Source organism: Sander lucioperca, chromosome 10 (genome assembly GCF_008315115.2).
Source record: "Sander lucioperca isolate FBNREF2018 chromosome 10, SLUC_FBN_1.2, whole genome shotgun sequence".
Lineage (NCBI taxonomy): Eukaryota > Metazoa > Chordata > Actinopteri > Perciformes > Percidae > Sander > Sander lucioperca.
The window spans coordinates 22,435,504-22,457,970 of record NC_050182.1 but is presented as its reverse complement, the minus strand read 5'-3'; the positions used below and the strand labels follow the sequence as shown (position 1 = coordinate 22,457,970).

At 40.5% G+C, this 22,467-nt stretch overlaps 1 protein-coding gene across 4 annotated transcripts in view; it reads left to right on the top strand.

Annotated features, from left to right (window-relative positions):
• Positions 1–3,869, top strand: part of me1 (malic enzyme 1, NADP(+)-dependent, cytosolic) — a 117,928-nt gene extending 114,059 nt beyond the window's left edge. For 3 of the 4 annotated variants that reach the window (XM_031322781.2, XM_036005880.1, XM_036005881.1), the window contains 2 exons: positions 334–432; positions 3,245–3,869. In XM_031322781.2, the coding sequence (XP_031178641.1) occupies positions 334–432; positions 3,245–3,412 (267 nt within the window). In that variant the 3' untranslated portion in view covers positions 3,413–3,869. The remainder of the gene's footprint in view (positions 1–333; positions 433–3,244) is intronic. The other variant, XR_004108999.2, reaches the window with a different exon arrangement.
• The last annotated feature ends 18,598 nt before the right edge of the window (positions 3,870–22,467 follow it).

The window sequence follows — 22,467 nt, the reverse complement described above, 5'->3', positions numbered from 1 at the left end:
AAACAGAGGCAGCAGTAGGGTGATAGGCTAACAATGTAGCTGTATTGCTATGCTGTCGGATGGATGAGATCAGCTGATGTGACCATCTGATGAGGACAGCTGATATCATGATTGACAGCCATCATGCGTGAGAGAAGTGAACAGTAGATGAATGAGAAATAAACCTACAGGCCTAAGCATGCAGAAGGATAGTCTTCCTGACTGAACTGACTGTGTGCTATAGCTATGTCATACACTTAGCTGAGCGAGGTCAGACTCGTGAAAAATCAGTCGGCATGTTGTGATGACTTTCTTCGCTGCCGTAACCTGAGCTGTGTTTTTATCATTCGACAGGCTCTTGCTCACCTGGTGACGGAGAAAGACCTGGCAGAGGGAAGGTTGTATCCTCCTCTCAGCTCCATCAGGGACGTCTCTCTCAAACTGGCTGTAAAGGTTAGAGCTCAATGTACACACAAGGAAGAGCAGATGTACGCTGCCATGTCTCGGTAACACTTTATAATAACCATCACTAATAAATGGTAAATTGATAGTTAATAGAACTTAAGTTAAAAGTGATTTTACTGTTAACAAAATGTCATAAAAATGAATAACGTTAAATTATTATTAGTCATCCTATAATTCATGTTATTTTTTTACAGTTTGTTGTTGCACACATCCTAACATTTTATATATTATATTAGGACTGGGCGATAAATCGATTTTATTGATTAACTCGAATGTGTAGTTAACGTCGATTTGTTTAAATGAAAATCGATTTTCTCCTTAACATCCACCGACGCTCCCCACTGGGCTCCCATAGCTCCGAACGGGCTCAGCCCTCGCCCCGCGCGTTTGCCATAGAGATACACAAACAACATGGCAGCGACAGGGACTAACGTTAATTCTTTTTTTTAACTAGTAGTTTCATTACTTACTTATCCGTAATCTCCGCCGAAATGACCGGCAGCTCGCGGTGCTCTGTCCTCGGCTGAGAGTCACCTATTATCGGATAACTGAACCACCAGCTACCGCTGACCTAAAGGACCACCATGCGGGGCACCAGAGCCGGTGTTGAGGAACTCTTTTGCGGCTCAACACATCTACTAAATGCCGCTGATACGACCGAGCTGTGATGGAGGTCTGTAGCGGCTTAAACAACTAGCAATCGCCGCTCTGTAGCACGGAGCTCCTCTTCGACGTTTGTTTCTACCGCTAGTTACTACGCAGGAGCTTGCTACAGGTGTGCTACATTCAAGAGACCATGGGATGTTAATGTACGTTACTCAGCAACAGGTGAAAATAGGGGCAAGGTTGCGCAATAACGTTAAAATGATTTGAACTTTTAGCGAGGAACGAGACGTGAATTACCTGTATGTGTGAAAACAGCTTTATCTCACGCATCCGTTTGTTTGTTGTTGAATATATAGCACCCCCCCCCATCCAAAAAAAGGGAAAACACTCAAACCAATTTATATTTCCACAAAATTGGCATGAATAATCATAATGGTATACATGCCCCGTGTGTGTGAGTCAAAACAAAATAAAGTTAAAACTTGTTTTGAACAATTTCTTTGTCATCTGCAGATTGATTTTAAGTAGGGGGAGAAAAAATCGATTTAAATCTTAAATCGGATTTTTTTGGAAAAAATCGGGGATTTTATTTTTAGGTCATATCGCCCAGCCCTACATTAAGTATTTGTTAATGATTACAAAATTATGTGTAAACCTTTACGGAATCGTTTTTTAAACTGTCAATAAACGTTATTTGGATGGCGATTATAAACTGATGATTTTTTATACCTTGTTAAAGGACTAAATGAACCTAGGGGTTAATAACACATGATTACCGAATCGACCGTTCTCTGGGACATGTTTTCATGCTAATCGAATGTGTCTCTAGCTTGAAACAAGCTAGCACAAACTGGTGATTAGCTGCTAACGCTAGCTTTCGGGGAAGAGGGTAAATCGCTATTTCTATACCACTAACAAGGCTCAAAATAGCACCACACTTCCACGGTAGCATAATGAGGGTCCCTACATGTAAACTGAAGAATTGAGAACTTTGTAAGTGTACAGACAGTTTATTAAAAAGATAGATTATAAAGACAGTAGCATTGATGTATGTTTACATGCAGGCGCCATCATGGAAAACAGTCATGAATCACGAACGCTGTGTTTGAGCTATGTTACTGGTTACTGGTTGCACGGCGTTCGGCGTTCGACTGTCTTTATAATCTATCTTTTTAATAAACTGTCTGTATGCTTACAAAGTTCTCAATGCTTCGGTTTACATGTAGGGACCCTCATTATGCTACAGTTTAAGTGTGGTGATATTTTGAGCCTTGTTAGTGGTGTAGAAATAGCGATTTACCCTCTGCCCCGAAAGCTAACATTAGCAGCTAACCACCGTTTTGCGGTATCTTGTTTCAAGCTAGAGACACATTCGATTAGCATGAAAACATGTCCCAGAGAACGGTCGATTCGGTAATCATGTGTTATTAACCCCTAGGTTCATTTTGCGCCAGAATTGTCCTTTAATGATTAATACATACTTTGTAAAGCATCTATAAACATTGTTTAGATGGTTGTTATCAATGCACAACTAGTCAGAGCTTCTTTTTTATAGATCACCAAATAAAGATTTAATGGGGCCAAATGAATGTTACTTGATGCTTTATTAACCTACTTATTAATGAATCATTAACTAATTATTATCAGCATTAGTTGCAACTTTATAATAGCCATCCAAATAATGTTTATGGATGGTTTACAAAACACTTATTAACAATTGACAAATGATTAACTATCTATCTAAATGAATGAACTCTTTATTTCATAATACACTAATAATAAAATAACATCAATTAAAACATTAGTAATAATTAGTAAACGTTATAAATCATTTAATTTAAGATAGATAGACATTTTATTGATCCTTTCGGAAATTCATCTTGCACCATACAGCTCATCAGATAGACAGACAACAGACCATGGACAACAGACAACAACAGGACCACTAAACCCGCTTGTTGTTGGGCGGGGGGCCCAACAACAATACACAACACCAAATATCTCTACATTATAAAATAGTAAAGTGCAGTGTCATTAACGTTTGCTAACATTAACTAAACTAAACTAAATATTAACTAAAGTTGAATTAACTATCAATTTACCATTTATTAAGGATGGTTATTATAAGTGATACCCATGTCTCTTTGAGTCTAGTTGTATGGGGTCTGATTTTCTCCAACGCTGTGCATTACAGGTCATGGAGTATGCCTATGAGCACAACATGGCGACACTTTACCCGGAGCCGTCCGACAAAGAAGCATATTTGCACTCCCTTACCTATAGCACTGATTATGATGAGTTTGCTGTGGACTCGTACCGCTGGCCAGAGGACAGTATGAATATGCAGTCGTGCAAACTTTAAAACACTGGACAGAGAGACGGAATGAGCACTGGAGGGGTACAGCAAATACTGACATGACATGCGATATCATCACAAGACATGATGTTGGGATATGAAAGAGGCTGTGTGTAGAATTGTCTCATTTATATATCACTGTGAAATTAATGGTGGCAACATATGTCGAGTTATTGGGTTTCATGTCTTTGATGTCTCCCTCTCCAGTAAAAAGGCATTTTATAGCAATTTATAAATCACTGAACCAAATGAAGCTGACAAAATGTGAAACAGAAAGCACTTTGCAGAACTTATATATTTAATATTCCACTAATGGTTGTTATCACACTGAATTTTATAATAATACATTTGGGGAAAGTCCTTCACAGGTTACTTTTAGTTGTACTGTAATAGGCAGTTTTTATGACTGTGTCAGCTATAATCCAAAAACTCTGTCAAATAAAAATGGTTTTGATTCATGTTTTTCACGTCTAATTATATTTGTACTGAAAAAAGACGAGGGTGTGTCGAGTACAACAAGTCCTCCAGAGATCGTGGTTTGGGTTTACATTTGGTTACGCTAGTGACACTGAACGTGACGTAGTTCCGTTAAAAGTTTTTAAAAAACTCGCTGTTTAATTTCTTTTTTCTAACAGGACACAAACCCTGATTTCCTGGGGGAAAGTCCTGTGTTTTTTTTTTTGTTTTTTTATCCCATCCACCACTCCAACCTACCTCTTTAAGCAGAACTTGGCACACTTTGTCACATTACTTCCCGCTTTGGTCCGGTCATAAGTACTATGGCCACTAGAGAGCGCTGTCACTATAAACGTAAATATCAGTCATAATTGTAGCTTAAACAAAAAACCTATGGGACCGTTTTTCGGGGGAGTACAGTCCCGTTGAGTATTAGATATAAAAGGTACTTCTAATAAAGGTATTAGAAATTTTAAAGAAATGCTTAGAAAACATTTTTACAGCAACACACATTCTCTTGGCCACCTAAACTTAACTGTAATTATCAGGTAAACTGAACTACCAACTGCCACTGATACGGCAACATATCACAGAGCTCTGTAGCCGCCTACCAGTAACCTACTGTCAGGTAAAGTCAACTACCAAGTGCCATTGATTCGGCAACATCTCACGGAGCTCTGTAGCCGGCATCATGTCGACTATTTTCATAAGATATCATACGCAGGGTGCGATTTGCTGCGGGGATTGCATGGGATTTCCCCCTATCTGGTCTACATATCCCTGCCTCTGCTGAATTATTTTTATCCCCGGTGGGGACAAAATGTATCCCATCTCAAAGTGATCAATGCTACTTCACTAATAGACCATTATATACCCAAAATAGTAGTATTTTAAACTAGGGAGACTAAGAGCACTGTAATGGTAACAGTCTATATTGCGAGAGAGCGATAAAATCAGAGCAGCAGTTGCTGGTTATATTTAGCCGCTGCAGAGCTCCGGGACGCCGACTTCCAGCGGTTATTTGGCCGCCAACAGGTGACTGTGAGCCAGGTACAGGCACCGCCAGATGACAGCCCTATCAGGGGCCGTGGTAGTGGAGTTTAGCCAGAAAAAGTGAGCGTTATGCAGAGATGACAGTTAAGACATTCCCGAGGAACGATCGAGCGTTTCCTAGGTGAAAGTATTCGCAAAGTGAACTCCGCTCTTCGCCTTGAAAGCGTTGTGTTTTCCATTGAATATTGAAGTGCATATTTAAGTGTTTGTCATGCCTGGCACTATATCCAATATCCAATGTATTGCAAGGGGGATTTACATTTGCATGTTTTGTTTTGTTGTGCATGATCAAAAAACATCCCCCCTTCTTTTTTTGTGATCAACTTTTTTTATTGGCACCTTCAGACATACAAAACAAATTCCACAACGTGTGACAGGTAATAGCAGATGGTGCACAGAACAGATAAACACAAATTGAACAAGAACAAAAACCCTCTCCCCCCTTCTGCTTTTTTCACAAATCGCACCCTGATCATACGTATCGTATCGGTGTGCATAGATGTGCATACATTTTCGTACAATATTGTACGATCCCATTCATGAGAATGTGTTGCCCAGTGACACTAACTGCCTTGATAAATGTCATTTGCTTTACTGTGAGTAACCAACTTGAAAATGCTCTGCAAGGTGGTTCTGAAATCAGGGCTGGGCATCTAACAGCATTCCAGGCCAATCCCACACATTCAGGCCACGTATACTACGTATACGTATACTACTTTTTACGTAAAGTTTAGTGTGTGTATAAGGGCTTAGCACATTATGATGGGAGTATATGGTGCCCGTTCCCTTGCTCTATTATGTCTCATAAGTTGTTGCAGTAATGTTTGGGTTGATACCATTTGTTACTTGAATTGATAAACATGGTCAAAAATCCCTCCAAAACACCACATTAAGACACCAAGAGGAACACTATAGAAAAATCATTGCTGTGATTTGGTATCATAAACTTTAAGAACTGGATTTTTTTCGGAAATTGGATGGCGAGCATTTCTGTTCTGGAAACTGCTCAGGGACCCCCTTATACCTAGGAAAGCCATACTTTCTCTGAATGCCCTAGGTCTCTAGTTTGTGGTTGTAAAGTTCCATGAGGCTGTGTTTATCCATCCATCTTCTTCCGCTTATCCGGTAGTGGGTCGCGGGGGTAGCAGCTCCAGCAGGGGACCCCAAACTTCCCTTTCCCGAGCCACATTAACCAGCTCCGACTGGGGGATCCCGAGGCGTTCCCAGGCCAGGTTGGAGATATAATCCCTCCACCTAGTCCTGGGTCTTCCCCGAGGCCTCCTCCCAGCTGGACGTGCCTGGAACACCTCCCTAGGGAGGCGCCCAGGGGGCATCCTTACCAGATGCCCGAACCACCTCAACTGGCTCCCTTCGACGCGAGGCTGTGTTTATCCTAGAGGTAATTTAATACAGTGAGGTCAAGTTTCCAAAAATGGTCTCGCTACAATGACATGGCTATGGGGACTAACTTCATCACACATGGATACAATTGGGCTCACTGAATCCACAAGAGTTTCAGCTTTCCGCAGAAATGCAGAAAAAATATTCAAATACATCATTTTTTTTGAATATGCGTAAATAACACATTTGTATACTGCATGTGAAAACGGCATGGTTTTTACAAAGTCAGGATGAAGTAGCAAAACCCCAGAGTGTAATAACTTGAGCAAGGGCGTGTTTTATTACTTATAAAATCCTTTTTTTACAAGAGGAAGATTCTTTTTTTTTTTTTCTTCTTTCAAAGGTTACATGCTCTCACTTTAAACAAAAGACTCAGACCATTAATGGCAACGTAGTGTATATCCTTGACGTTCCACTTCCGGGATTGCTCCGGTGCCGCAGGAAATTCCGCCAGATGCATGTATTTTCCGTTTCCTTCCACTTTCTTTGTGTTGGACTTTTAAATCTGGTGGATTTCTGAGGACTATGGTTAACTTCTCCTCAGATCTCTCCAGGGTAAATCCAGACAGCTAGCTAGACTATCTGTCCAATCTGAGTTTTCTCTCTCTGACGATTCTGATTAGTTTAAAGAAATGCCAATAAACCAGAGCATGTTTTCCTCCCATCCCCGAATGCTGTGTGGAGTAGCCAGACCCTCCTGCAGTGCGCTTTGGAGGAGGGTCTGGCAAAGCGAATATTCGGGCTGCCGTGCAGTCCACAACGCTTTGCAGACCTCCGATACTATGGAGGACACCGTGCTCGTAGCCATTTTGTAGCCCAATCCTGTAATCTGTTGGCTTGCACTTGAAGATAAAATCTTCAAAGTCACTGCCAGTCTCTGAGCAACGTCAATAGGGCTCGATGGTGTTTTTTGCCCCCAACTGCTCCTTCCAGGCAGCGCTGAGACCACTGCCTTCAAGGCACCTAACCCTAACCATAACCATAACCAGTGCCTAATCCTAGTGCCTTCCAGGCAGCGCTGCCTGGAAGGAGCAGTTGGGGGCAAAAAACACCGATAAACGTCAATAGGCATATGGTGTGTGCTCTGATGATGCATTAAAGGTTTTAAACGATGAGCAAGATCGTTAAATCGAGCTTTCGACACCCGAAAATACTTTTAGTGCATTTCTTCGTCCAAGTCCCTCAGCGGTCGAACAACCGTAACAAATTCGCCCATGGTTGGCCTCTCTTCGTTCGCTGGTCGTACAGACCACCTTCGCTGACGTCTTCTTTTCCTTCTGCGATTTAACATTTGCAATAAAATCATTTGTTGTTCAATGTGGATCATCTCCAGCTCCAACAACACACTCTCTCTTTCGGTCGCCATTTTTGGAAATGAAAAAAGCGAAAAGAGTTTTGTGATTGACCCTCCGGAAGCCACACACCCCCTAGCGCTCTGGCGGTGAAATGCACCGCGTTGCAAAGAAACACGTTCAACCCCCGACGCAGAACTCAGAAAGGTCACGACGCCGTAGGAGTGACGGCGTAGCTACGGCGTGGAGTTTACGCACAACTATAAAACAGCCTTAATGGCAATGGAACAGACATATTGCTGTTTTGCCCTATTTGATCTGTGTGAAGAGGAATGATTTCCTCTGCCTTTTCTCTTCACCACAAATAGTGAAACAGAGAGAAATTATTGTAATCAGATATTCTTTTGACGAGATAGATGAGACTTTGCTTGTGATTGTCTGTGAAACCAAAGCTGGTATGGAGATGTCATGATGCAGCTATCCCTCCCTTTTTCAGTGTAAAACACTTCCCTGGATAAATGTTTTTCATCTTGCTTGCTTTACTGTGAGTAACTGAATTATAAATGGTGGGCAAGTTGTTTCTCAAATGCATCTGACAGTGATCTGGCTCCCTCCAGAGGCCCACTTCTGTCATTGCAATACAATTAGCAGCTTCTCTATGGCTTCATTATCAAATCTGTGCAGATGTTTCATTTTTTTCAGATTTTTATCATCAGATTTTATCAGGAAATGAACTAACCTCTCTGTATGTACCATAAAACAATTGAATGTCCATTCATATCAGTTTCATGCAATTTTAATAGCAAACAAATGCGTAATTGTCTATTGTTGGGTTTGTGTTGTCTTTTGTGTTTAAATGATTGTATTTTATTTTAAATTAGCGTAGGCTATGAATGCTGTGGCTGCTGCATAGGTCTATGCTACAGACTTAATAATAAAAATAATAATGCACTCTATTTATATAGCGCTTTTTTTAACGCTTAAAAGACAGGAAAGGGAAAAACACATAGTACGAAAATTTACACACTAAAATACACACATTATTAAACATTAAAAGCAGCTCTAAAAGCTGCATTTTGACAGTTTTAGAGGGAGAGGGCAACTAGTCCCTATACAAATAAACACACAATGAAATTGTGGTAGGTGTAGCCCACATAACAGAGCCATACACATATCAAATAAGTGGTGCGTACATGCGAGCCACAATAAAAGCAGCAGGTGAATCAAACTTGTTTATGGTCCAGCAGTGTATTTTGTGTCTGTCTGCTGTTTGATTTCAAAACAGGATGATTTCACATTAATGAATCAATCACAGGCCAGACAGTCAGTACCAGAGTCCTTGGCTGGCCTGATGCCCAAGCCAGTCTGAAATCAATAGAGAAGCAACCAGACCAGTCAGCGTTCAGCGCTGAGCGTCTGGCCACAGGCACGATCTGCTTCACCCTCCTTTTTATTTCAGCCCTGGGCAACCACCACTCTGGCACTATGATCAATATGTCTCAATGTCAACACCATCTGTTGTAAATGGTATATCAGTACTGCAACACATAAACAGCTGTCCATCGGTGGTGTATCAGGATAAAGTTGAACATATCTGCTTTGCAGAATGGATTAAAATAGACAGGAAAGATTTACAGTAAGAGGAAGACATGACATGGGAGGGTTGAACTTTGAACCTCCAGAGATTTTGTGCCAAATTCTGAATGTTGTATATCAGCCGTTCTTCTTTTGTTGTTGTTTTGTGCCAAATGAACTCGAGTGTCCCTTCATCAACACCACCTGTAATGCTCCAAATGTATTCATTTGAAGGGATTTTTAAATTTGATGTTATTACTATTAACTACAAAAAAGGTAATTGAACTTTTCAGTGTTAAGTTAGATTCTTACTATTGGCAGAAGTTGGACATTTCAAACAAATCCATTACTTTGAGCAATTTCAACCATGTACCCGTGACATTTAGAAAACTGTGAACGGATAATTCAGCAATCTATTTTTCTACCATTGATTAGCTAAATATGCCCACTGTTTCCATCTGTAACTTTTAGCTATTTCACCATATTCAACCTTTTATTTTCAACTGTTTATCCATTTATTTTGGCTTGAACTTGTTGAACTGTTTATTCATTTCTCTAGCTATCTGTTTCAAACATTTAGTTACTTTTAGCCACGTTAACTTTAGAAGTCTCTGCTAGCTTGCTATGTAGTTTTCACACACTCTCATTCACAATATGTGGCGTTCAGGTTGTCTACTTAATATGTGGATGCATATTTTCCAGCAAATCATAATTTATAGTTCAAATTAATTCAATAATAATTTTAATTCAAAATACAGCTCAAATGAATTGAGCTACTCTACAATACCTCTGCGAATCAGCGTGCTTCTTTACTAAAGCAGGAAATCTGCAGTACATCACTCTCTCTCTCTGTGTCTGTGGTTCGCCCGTCACCCTGCAGCCCTCTGCAGCACCTTGCTGGTCACTGACCGGCTGGGTGACTGCCAGCTGTAACCCCACATCATTTTGACCTTGTTTACAGTCTCACATGAAATGGCACCTTGCTGAGACCTTGTGATCAGTGCCAATCAGTACAGCCCCGGAGGGAATATCGTGTGTCTACCCATCCTCCCTGCCGCCTGTCTGCCATTAAGCCCAAAGCTTGCGTTCCTACTGTATGTCACCACAGACACAGCAGACAGACATTTCATTTCCTCTCAGGATCCATGATTTGGCCCTTTGTTTTATCTCCTTTCACAATGTATGATTCATTAGTTTAATTTTGCCACTTCACCTCGAAGAAATGTTGCAGATATTCTGATTCATGTTCTACTCTAACTATAATTTATCATTTGTACTCTTCACTTGCAGTGGCTGAAATGTGCAGGTGAAGAAGAGCAACCTGCTAGAAAAGACCAGCAGAGGGTGCTCTGACATGTTGTTTGAGCTGAGATCAGTAAAAGGCCTTAAAAAGCACTATTAATGCAACGTTTGTGAAAATAATGATTTGAATACACACATTATCATCTCTCCTCGCTGGCACATTTTCTTCCATCATGACTTTGTCCTATAAGTTTCCTGCAACCTGTGTTGCTAATGAATCACTGTAATATAATGACAAATTATAATGACTAGAAATGCAATAATACGCCAAACTCACTGCATTCACTCGGGGCTAATTTCACCAGCTACATCTTTATATATACAGTATATAATAGTCCAGATGACTGTATTGTTCCTGCTCTTTGTATGACTTGGCCAGTGAATGGGCTTTATAGTCTGAGATGATGATGGGTAAATTGGACAAAACCTATGACGGATATTATAACAGTCTATAATCAGCTAAATGGAATAAAATACATTATGGTTACATATTATTTACTGCGGCTCTGTTCACTAGTAAAAATGTCATTTTTGATTCATATTTGCTGCTATCGCTTAGAGAAATTTAGACTTAAGGTCAAGATCAAATATCTGATGGATAAACCTTTATTAACATTTCATAATTAAGAATTTAGATATTTTTACTAAACCAAGATAGTTTAGACCAACAACAGAAACATGTTTAGAGTCACCAATTCTTAATCAGCTGACCAGTTGTAGTTGTCTGGAGTTCTGGAGTGTAACATTTAGACAGCTTTGCAATATGTTATTATTCCTAAATACAATCCAAAACCAAATTATATTGTATGTACACCACTAAAAACTTAACATGCCACTATTGTCAATGTATTGTCGAATTACATCTCTCTCATACATCTCTTTTTTTTTTTAACATTTACAGGGTTAACTCTTATCTGTGACTCAAAGCTAGAGTGGTCATTTAGTTTGACCTCTTTGTGTGCCTGAGCAGCATATAATGAGCTTCAACCCTGACCTTTGACCTGTAGACCAGTCTGTCACCAAAAGGTAGGATTGATAACACTCACAGCATATAGAGCAGTGTTTTCCCCAGGTTTGTGGAAGCCTTAGGTGCACATATTTGACGGGGGGGTTTAGAGGTCCTCCCTCAAGAAAATGTGACCTTTTTTTAATCAAAAACATGCAATATAAGATAATTTTGGACCCACAAGAGCAGACAATAAAAAAATAAATAACACACAAAAATGACTTAAGAGCTCAACTGGGAAAATTCATTTAGTTAGTTTTGATGCTCACATTGATTTTACATTCATTTAGCTCAGGTGGTTCCCACAACAGCTTGGGTGCTGCGCCTGAGCCTTATAATGGTAGGGAAAACCCTGAATAGCATTTATTTAATTTTAATTTATTACTTTGTTTCTTTATTTCATGCAACATAATTGTATTTTTCAGAAGGCCAGAACCTGTTGTACAAAATAACCCCAAATAAGCCTACTTAGTACTTGTTGTCGTGTGAGACGACACAAGTTGCTACACCAAGTGACCTTTATTTTCTCAGCAGATTCAGGTCCCTGCCTGGCTGGTGGTGGACTGAATGAGGACAATTATCAAGAAACCACCTCTGTTCAGCAGCTTCATACCGTTCTGCTGTTCCAGTGAATGATTCTCTGAGTAATTTAGAGAGACGCCTCCGTTTTGCAGACAGTTCGTGAGGCCCTGCATCGTCGCACAGGTTTTAGCCTGAGAGGCAGTGGCGGGCGCAGGTTTCAGACAGCCTGTTGTTTCTCAGGCGGGTACCACGCGCAGATACCAAGCAGGAGCGCCAACGCCTTGACAACTTTTCCACAATTAGATGAAGCCTTGCACTCAGCACAGGGATTCTTGCACTGAAATCCATCGTGACATGTGTGATCACGACCCAAAGTCGGGTTTAATTAAATGTTGTTGCAACACAGGACATCATTCCCTGCAGCGCTCATCACTGAAAAACACCACACATTCTACTAAAATAGGCCACTGTTTGACATTTGTGAGGTGTAGGTTTGCTGATTTGAACCTTAATTTCAGTCATAATTCAAAAGTGACAGGTCCAGATATTTGGTTTTTAGGACAAGGATTTTGTTCATCTATGCAATAATTCAAGAGTAGGGAAATTGAACATGTTTTAGCCTAGTTTAGTTAGCTATGCACAGCACGTTGCCTTTAGCTGCTGAGCATGTCTTTGCCGCCTTTTGAATGTCGGCACATGCTAGCCGGGCTTGTGCTTATTATTCTGCTGCGAGCTCCAGATGGATCAACACATGCTGAAAATATTACAAGCAAGACATTTGCATGTGACCTTAATCCCTTCACTTCTGCTCCACCATGCAAACAAGTCAGTCCAAAGACATTATTTAATGACCCCGGATCAGAACATTTGCACTCCACAACACTGGGTATTCAAATTAGCAGATTGTGGTTGATTACTACAAAAGACAAGTTCTATCTATCAAAACAGGTATGAATAGTTTAAGTTCTGCCTACTTTTTTGATATATTTTTTTAGATATCTTGGATCCCATTTGGAAACTAACGCCACCTGCGATATTGCTGTGGCTGAAAGTTCAGTGCAGGCAAGGGTGTAGGTTTTGTTTTAACATTGGTGGTGGTGGTGGGGGGTGGAGACGACACATGATAACGGTGGGGGGTCATGCCCCATAAAATAAAATAAAATGTGGGCGTCAAACACTTAATTTCCTGCATTCTAGTGAATTTTACTATGCAACAATTTATGGTGCAAATGTAAAGGAAATAATTATTCTCCTGTATTGTTGAAAACTACACAGCATTCCGGGATGGTAGAACAACGTGCTCTGTTTTATTGGCATTTCTTTAAACCAATTACAATTGTCTAAGCACTGCAGAGAGCCACGGCGCCTCTGCAAAATAGCCTCGGGAAGGAAGTTCTTTTGGTGGAACATGTGTACGTTCAAAAGTTGTTTTAGTCGTGAAACAGAAAACTCAGATTGGACAGATAGTCTAGCTAGCTGTCTGGATTTACCCTGCAGAGATCTGAGGAGCAGTTAACCATAGTCCTCACAAATCCACCAGAGGTTAGAATACCAGCACAAAGGAGGGGGAAGGGGACGGAATATCCGGCAGCAACGAGCAATCCCGGACGTGAAACGTCGTGGATATAGACTATGAATAGACTATGACTAAGAATCATGTACATCTCAACAACAAATCTGCTAGAGAATGAGACCTTGTTAAAGTGACAAGCTCCAAAGTTTGAATCTACTTAAATCTATCTTTAGTTTTCACGGCCCTGTTGTGTTCTTTAACCCCTCAATGTTGCAAAGTAGACCCAATTCTTGTTGTCGGTACATGTTTTGAGCCCCCTGAACAGTTATTTTTAACTCTTTTGGGGATTGGGTTGTCTTTCATATTTTTTGAGGAGGACAAATCTACCTCTTTTAGATGTTGGGGGGGGGGGTGGGCATCCCCCCAAAATCTACGCCTATGAGTACAGGATTTAGTCCATCATGGTACACTATCTTTAAATGTGTACTTTACAAAGAAACAATTCGCACATCCAACTACTTTTCGATGCAGGTACGTTGGAAAATACCACATTAGACTTGAAAAAGGAAGATCCCTCACTCTTTCCAATCTTGATGAAGGTCCAGAGGGACCGATACATTAGTTTCTTCAACAAATGGTGATGCTGGAGCAATTCTTTTTTCAGGTCTAATATTATTGTATTCATAGTGCTACTCAATTCAATTCAATTCAATTCAATTCAATTCAATACTCGTATGCATATCGTCCTAAATACTGTACAATGTAGAATTGTGGGCCTGTAATTAATGCATCGTTTAACCGTATCGTGTTATGTAATGCGTGTATATTTTATATAATTTGTATTGTGTGTGATAAATGGATGTTCCTAAAGTTTGAATTTTTATCTACAAGTGGTGACCATGGACCAAAATGAATTGAAATGATTGATTGACAAAGAAAGGTAAGCCCACCATTACACTGGAGACACTTAAGACCAGTAATAGGCCTGAATACACTCTGAGGCGCACCATTGTGTGAAATCACATTTAACATGCATGCATTTTAAGATATTAACATGCATGCATTTGCAACAATAGCCGTGGTTATTGTTTCTGGATCTTCATTAATTCTGTAATTGTTCGCTGCCAGTGATTTACTGCCATGTTTTGTAAACATCAAAGCATTTTCCCTTTTTTTCTGAAACCAGACATAACCCATTAAGTTAACATGCATATTGCATCTTGAGCTCAATAAGTTGCCTAATGAATTGTGATAGGCAACAACAGCTTCTGGTTGCTGTGTGTGTAGAAAGTATTTTGTCCCTCTTTGCTTGTGTGGTTATGGTGCGTGACCATCCTGCCGTCTGTATGTTCAGTGTGTGTGTGTTGCTGATTATAAATGAGGACAGTGAGGTGTGTGTGTGTGTGTGTGTGTGTGTGTGTGTGTGTGTGTGTGTGTGTGTGTGTGTGTGTGTGTGTGTGTGTGTGTGTGTGTGTGTGTGTGTGTGATGGTAATGTGGCCTTCAGTGCTCTCCTTGCCCATTAATAACCAGGTTGGCTTTGATGTGGCCACCATGAGCAAGGTGGCCCCTTTGCTTGCATCAGTTGCGGCATGTAAATCCGCCTGTTGTGTTATCTCCTTATCTGCTCAAGGGTCCACCTGAGTTTGTTCACCTGACAGATACATTAAAGAACCTGTATTTTTTCTTTTTGATCAATATGTCACGGTGGCCTGTACCAAGCCAACATCACACGCTGTTCTGACACTATGGTGCAAAGGGTGCACAGAATGAATACGGAAAACATTGTGTCCATTTGAAATTATGTTGAAGGCTTGGCGTTTGAGGCCAGTTCCTCTTGTTTGAAAAATAAGTAATCGCGCGATCATGTAAGGCTTGTATCATGTGGACGCGCCGACAGTGTTGTTGTCATTACTTAGAATTCCTCATGTGGGAGACAGAAACTACGCACTATAGCTTTAAAGCTGCTAAAATCAAAATCATTATATTTACATTGGATCATTGGTTTTATGGCCCACAACATACTTTTTTCATTCACTTTAACAGCTCTCACCTAGATCGTTTTCAGATGCAGCAGGCTGCTGTTACGACAAAAAAACCTAACAACCTGCCATAAGCTACCTACGATGGAGCATTAGGGCCTCATCAACGGGAAAAAAATGAAGGAGGAAGATTTTTTTTAAATTTATTTAGCATTTTGAGAATTCGAAATGTCGAGGATTAAGTCAACATGACGAGAATAAAGTTGAACTACCATTTCGAGAATAATGTCGAAATGTCAAGATTAAAGTTGAAATGACGAGAATAAATTCAACTTCTTTATCACTTAATCACATTAGAGCGACTGTCTGCCATGCCAGCTGCCATGTAGGCAACATCATAGATATGGGTTACATCCTTGGAGTGCCTCGCTCGCCTGAGCCCCACGGCCACTTCTCAAACAATTTGATCAATTGTCTTATTGTGTCTTGTGATACAAAATATCCTCTCTGTATTGCATGTAGGTGTAACTATCGATACCCTTGCATCTGTCCATTACAAGCTATTTCAGTTTGCAGCCTTGAATACGGCCACCTCTTGCAAGTTTGTGTGGTTTCTCCTTCTGAACAGACGCAATTTTCGGCACAATCTCTTCAAAGTCCTAATACTTATCACCATACTGTGTTTATGCGCTAAAAGATAAATAATTTCTTTGTTATTAAAACAAATTCTGAAGTATAATTTCACGAGTTCATATAGGCCTTCACAATGCATTTTGTAGAAGACTATAGGTAAAGCTAGTAGTTTGGTTGAGGTGGTTCGGGCATCTGGTAAGGATGCCCCCTGGGCGCCTCCCTAGGGAGGTGTTCCAGGCACGTCCAGCTGGGAGGAGGCCTCGGGGAAGACCCAGGACTAGGTGGAGGGATTATATCTCCAACCTGGCCTGGGAACGCCTCGGGATCCCCCAGTCGGAGCTGGTTAATGTGGCTCGGGAAAGGGAAGTTTGGGGTCCCCTGCTGGAGCTGCTACCCCCGCGACCCGAGACCGGATAAGCGGACGAAGATGGATGGATGGATGGATAGTAGTTTGGTTAAGTCCGACTTGATTCTTGAAATATCAAGTTTTTTCTCGACATGTCGACTTTATTCTCGAAAAAGTATTTCAACTTTATTCTCGTCATGTTGACTTTATTCTCGACATTTCGACTTAATTCTCGACATTTCGACTTTATTCTCGAAATGCAAAATGAATAAAAAAATCTTCCTTCTTATTTTTTTTCCACTTGATTTGGCCCTAATGATCCGTCGTAGCTACCTGGCCAGCACCAATCAGCGGAGAGACAAAATGATCAACTAGCTGGTGAACATAGTGGAGCATTTAGCTGCAAAAAGAGGAGTTAGTGGAAAACAAACCAGAAGTAAAAGGAGTAAATTATGGGCAAGAACATGACTCTTAATCAATGTTAATATTCAATGTTAACATTTTCACCATACATATCAGTGTTCTGTTTAAAACTGGCTTCTGCAGGCCCCAAGTGGCCAAGAAAAGTGAATATTCCATCTCGTAAGGGGCTCATTGCATGGGTAGAATCTGGTCTCAAATACATGTCTCCTTTAAAAAACTAATCCAAGGCACAAAATGCCATTATTTTACATGGCAATTTAAAATGACAAACGCGTTGCGACCATCATAGGTCAGTTGTCTTCACAAAAGTGAATAAAGATTTCATTTATAATTCAGACTGCTTCGGAGAACTAAAAACCAGACCAAAACAATCAGATAGACAAACTGTTCATAGGACCATGCAACTTTAATTTCTCTACAACATTTTCTACAATAGAATATGCAAACATACAGCCTGAGGTAACTACTTTCATACCCCAAAGGTTGTTTCAAAGATTCATCTGTTGTGCTGGTCATTGAATGTCTCACAGACCTGTAATAGCTGTGATGACACTCTAACCTTGTGCTGAATCCTCCCTGTGCTTTCCTCCATTCCACACACAAATCTCCCCGCAAACGCTCAGTAGTTCAGGTCAAATTATTTCATGGGATAAAAACAAATGCAAGCAGAATAGATCAATCAATGACAACTGAGGACAAAACTGAGTATTTCTGTCCCTGTCTTAGTAAAATTGTATCTGTGTGCTTGTATGAGTGTATCTGTCTTATGCTGGCTGCATATGGGTGGATAGCTCATTATCTATTGTCGGCAGGCACAATGGCCTGGAGGCCAGGCTACACTGGCCCAACAGCCCCCAGCACAATACCTGTAAACAGTGAGCAACCTAATTGAAAACACAGTCCAGCATCACCATGTTTTCTCACAATGACAAAGCTGATGAATAGGCTTTCCAAAAAGAAAAAAAAAATCTGTTGAAAGGTGGGAGTGTATTCCAAATTAAAGGTTGCAGCAGTGAAAGTATCAAACTGTAACCTCAAACATGTTGTCAGATATATATATATATATATATATATATATATATTTTTTTTTTGTGACTGGTTCTCAAACTGCAGTTGCTCATATCAATACTATTTCACAGTGGATGTTGTTTGGATGCACAAAAATAAAAATATTGAACCCACTAACTTTAGATAACTGTACATTCATGATTACACATGTTAGCCCCCCATGAGATGTAGAATCAGATGACACACAGCATTGATTTGCTTGCTTTTAAAATGTTCTGCATCAGCTCACTAATGCATTCAACCCTCATGTTGATTGGTACCAATGTGGCCCTCATTTGAGCCTCTAGGCACTGAAATTAGAGATATAATCGTCCTGTACGGTCCAAATGAGGCCTATACGTCCTTTACATGACATACACGAGTGTGGAAATGTCCTTTATGTAGGTCAGTGAGTCTACATCTATCCATCATCTCCACCCACAATGATCTTAAACAGAACAGGAGAGAGGGAGGAAATCTAAAAAAAGAGCTTTGTGTTACTCACGCTCAACTGCATGTGGGCTAAGTAACAGTAATCCAATCAGATAAAAGACTAGTCAACATACAAGTTTTGCCGGATATTTCAGCCGCTGCGTGCCCACCACAAACTATCTAGTTCCCTGTCAACTTGTTGGCTTCCATTATGCTGAGCTCTGACGTTATAGACCTAATTCTTTTGACGCTGTTCTTTAAGTGGGATTTGCGATTAGAATTCAGATATTTGCCTCTGTTTTCTCTCATGCGCAATAAAGAGCCTCAGTCATATCTCTGTCTCCTCACTCTGTTTGTTACTGTATAGCTCTTGTACTCTCTAACCAAGTGGCTGCTATGCTTGTTCTGATTTTCCTTATTTGTTCACTGAAATTCTCTCACTGAAAAACAGCCTGCATTCAAAGCTATAGGCTGGTTGTTGTATTATGGCTAGTGGCTCATGGATGCTGTTGCTCAGATGTTGAGGGACAGGTTGTATCGAAGGTCAGTGAAATGAACAACAGACGGTCAGATGAAGCGCTGGTGACACAAAGGTGGAACTAATAACGTTCAAAGTGCCAAGTGTCTAAGTCCCCTTTTGTGTCATACTGTAGATATATTCTGACACATGTACGGAGGCTGTTGCTGTATTGTAAAGAAAAGCTTTTCCCACAGAAACTGCACACACCTCGTTTTTAAATGTGAAAAACTGGCTACATGTTAAAGAGGCACTCAGCTAGTTACAGTAAGTGCTACTCAGACTGTGACAACAGTTGTATAATGTCTTCTTTGACCCTGAAGGAGCTTTTGGAAGTCTTTCTAAAAATAACTCTGGTGATGTCACTAAGGTTATGTTGGCATGGAGACTACATATTTCTAAAAGAACATTTGCGTTTTCTGTCTAATGAAGAGCTGCTTTCAAGCTGCGTTAAGGGGAATTGTAGGATCCAACCTTTTTGGAGCTTGAACCATACGTAAAGTCCCTTATACATAAAAAATAATAAGTAGTCAATATACAAAAAAATATAGAGTATATAAATGATCTGTTATAGTTAAATTAATTGCACTGTGGGTAATTGTTTTAAGTGCTTGGAATTCCTCTGTGATTATTTGCACAGATTTCAACCATTCTTTTTCTTTGTCTTTCTTTTGCATGTTTATGGAAATGCAATACTAAATCTCTATAATATCCGCTTAAGGAAAAATACTTCTTAATTCTTTTTTTTTGTATTTTTAATTTTCCATATCTAGCAAGGCAAACATGCCACTGAGATTAAAATGTATTTTTCAAGAGAGACCTTGGCAAGAAAGCAGCATAAAAAAACAATAAATAAATACAATTCAGATTCACATTGAGAGGAATGGCTTTGGGCTATTCTGAGAAAATTAACCATTCACTTTTTTCTTGCCTTTTATCTGCTCGAAAGTAATCAGCAATTATCCTGTCCTGATTTGGGGGTTCTTATATTCCAGCAACCCCAGCTTTGTCACCTGAGTCACTCTTCCCAAACACATCAGTGAACATGAGTCGTCATCTTACCAGTCTTTAACGTTAAAAGTAAAACATACATTATGAAAATACAAACAATAAAGCATACATTATGAAAATACAAACAATAAAGCATACATTATGAAAATACAAACAATAAAGCATACATTATGAAAATACAAACAATGAAGCATACATCTCATAAGCATCATAGCCTGACTTGCGGTTTCAAGTATGTTTTTTTAAGGTAAACAAACATTCAAACACAGTTATGTCACACCCAAATGTGACATAACATATGATCTTACATGTCTTGCCCATGTCTTAGGACTTGCCTTCAAATGCACAGGCTGTAGGCCATTTCACAGGCATTTCAAAATAAGTCAGCTGGACACAGACTTTTCAGCCAACTCACAGAGCTAACGAAAATTAATCAGCTAGCTAGCCATGATAAAATCTCCCAGCGACAGTTGTTTTAGCTGGCTAAATCAACGGTCGCCATCCACGATTAAGAAGCTTTGTCCACCTCTGTGTGAAACAAAGGACCTACTGTTTTTTACTATTACTGAGTATTACTATGTCAAATGTTATCTGGCACCATTATCATTGTAAACTGAATGGGCCATGCTACAGCAGAGTGCAAGCTCGATACGCGTTGCAACAGCAACTAAGGAGGATGATGATTAGCAATGGTCAACTGATAGGTTAGCTCAACAGTAGTCTACAGTATATCGACGACGTTTCATTTCCGGGATTGTTTAGGTGTCGCCAGAAATTCCACCAGATGTCCCTCATTTCGGCCGGATGGCCATCACCTTCCGCTTTCTTTGTGTTGGCGTTCTAAACTCACTCCACCAAAACAAGTTCCTTCCCGAGGCTGTTTTGCAGAGGCACCGTTGCTCCGTACGGCGCTTAGCCCTGCCCAAGATGATTGTGATTGGTTTAAATATAAACCAGAGCACATTTTTCTCCTATCCCGGACTGCTGTGTGGACTAGCCAGACCTTCCTGCGCAGCGCTGTGGAGGAAGGTCTGGCAATGTGAGCAGGGCCGGCGATTGCTATAGGCGAACTAGGCGATTGACGACGTTACGGTTGCGTTGCAAGGCAATGGGCACACTCGATTAAGCTAACTAGTTAGAATATCAATTCTCAAAATGAAAAGGTCCAAACTGGTGCACAGGGACGAAAACGAAGAAAAGAGGAGGAGAAGAAAGCCCAGCATAGAGGTATGTATTTTCATCTAAGACATTAGTTCTAAAGTTTAATCAAAATTGTGTTTTGTTTTAAAATTGTATTAACGGACGTTTCATTGCTGGTAGAAGCTAGCTATCACTGCGTGCTCTGCTAGCACTAGTTAGAATAGCATTCTATTCTATTCCTAGTAAGTTTGCTTGGTAAAACAGTTTTATTTCAACAGTATCACTAGTGATAAACATACAAAATAAGTTGAACAGACTGACACAAGTTGACACATAGCTTTAAGTTTTTAAAAAAAGGAAAATAAAAACGTAGTGTTAGCCTTGTTAGCCAAACTGCTTTAAGGAGTAGCCTAGCTAGTGTTCAGTATCGCCTAGGGCAGCCAATGGGCTAGAGCCGGTCCTGAATGCGAGACTAGCTGAACAGCACTGTGTATTCAATAAATCAGAGGTTTCCAATGTGTAGAACAAGTTGCAGTTGAGATCCCATAACTGGAACACAACTGAGTACTTGATATCTTTCTATTTCTTCATCTTTTCGATGTCTATTTATCTCTCTCTTTTATTCATTTCACTTCCTGCTGACCAGCCTCACTGCAGCCAAAGACACGCCTCTTGCTGCTTGCAGCGATGCCCTCCAGATGTTCTTTATTTCATATCTTTGGCCACAGAAAATGGGGAGGGGCCATCATGTGACCATCATGTGTCTGACCATGCTGGTCTTTCTGGGTCGGTCAGCCTCTCTCTGCCTCTCTGCTGCTGCAGTGTACGTTCCCTGAGGGCAATGAGGCTGGTCAGTGAGGTCACATGACCTGAGGCTATGGGTAAACTCAGGCAGGTCTTGGGCCCAGAGGTGCCGCCTCAGATTTGCAGTTAGTTGGTCTGAAGGGCGTCTCTGACGGGCCTGCATGTGATCGGATCCGAGTAGCACTAATCCACTGGGCTGGTTGGGGCGGGTTGGGACTCTGGTGTCCCATTAACTTTGGCCTGGAGGATCATAAGGTTACAATTTCAAGAGTCTGGACTAGCCTTGGGTAATATGATTCGAAGGTCCACAGCACAGAGATACTCCTAAGACTAGCAAGGAAGAGAAGAGCTATTAGAGTCAGAGTGACAGACATAGAGAGAGATAGTTGGGGTGGGGGGTTAAGAGATGAGAGGACTCTTCAGAACTGTTAAAAAGCATTCCTACAAACCTCACACTTCTGGACTGATCGTTGGCTAAAATATTGTGGGTTTAACAGAAATATGTCAGATATGGTAATGCATGCGCAAGTTTTTAGGTAATGCATTATGTTAACATGCAAAATAACAAGCTCCTGGGTTTAAATCAGTCTTAGCCTTTGGTCCATTGG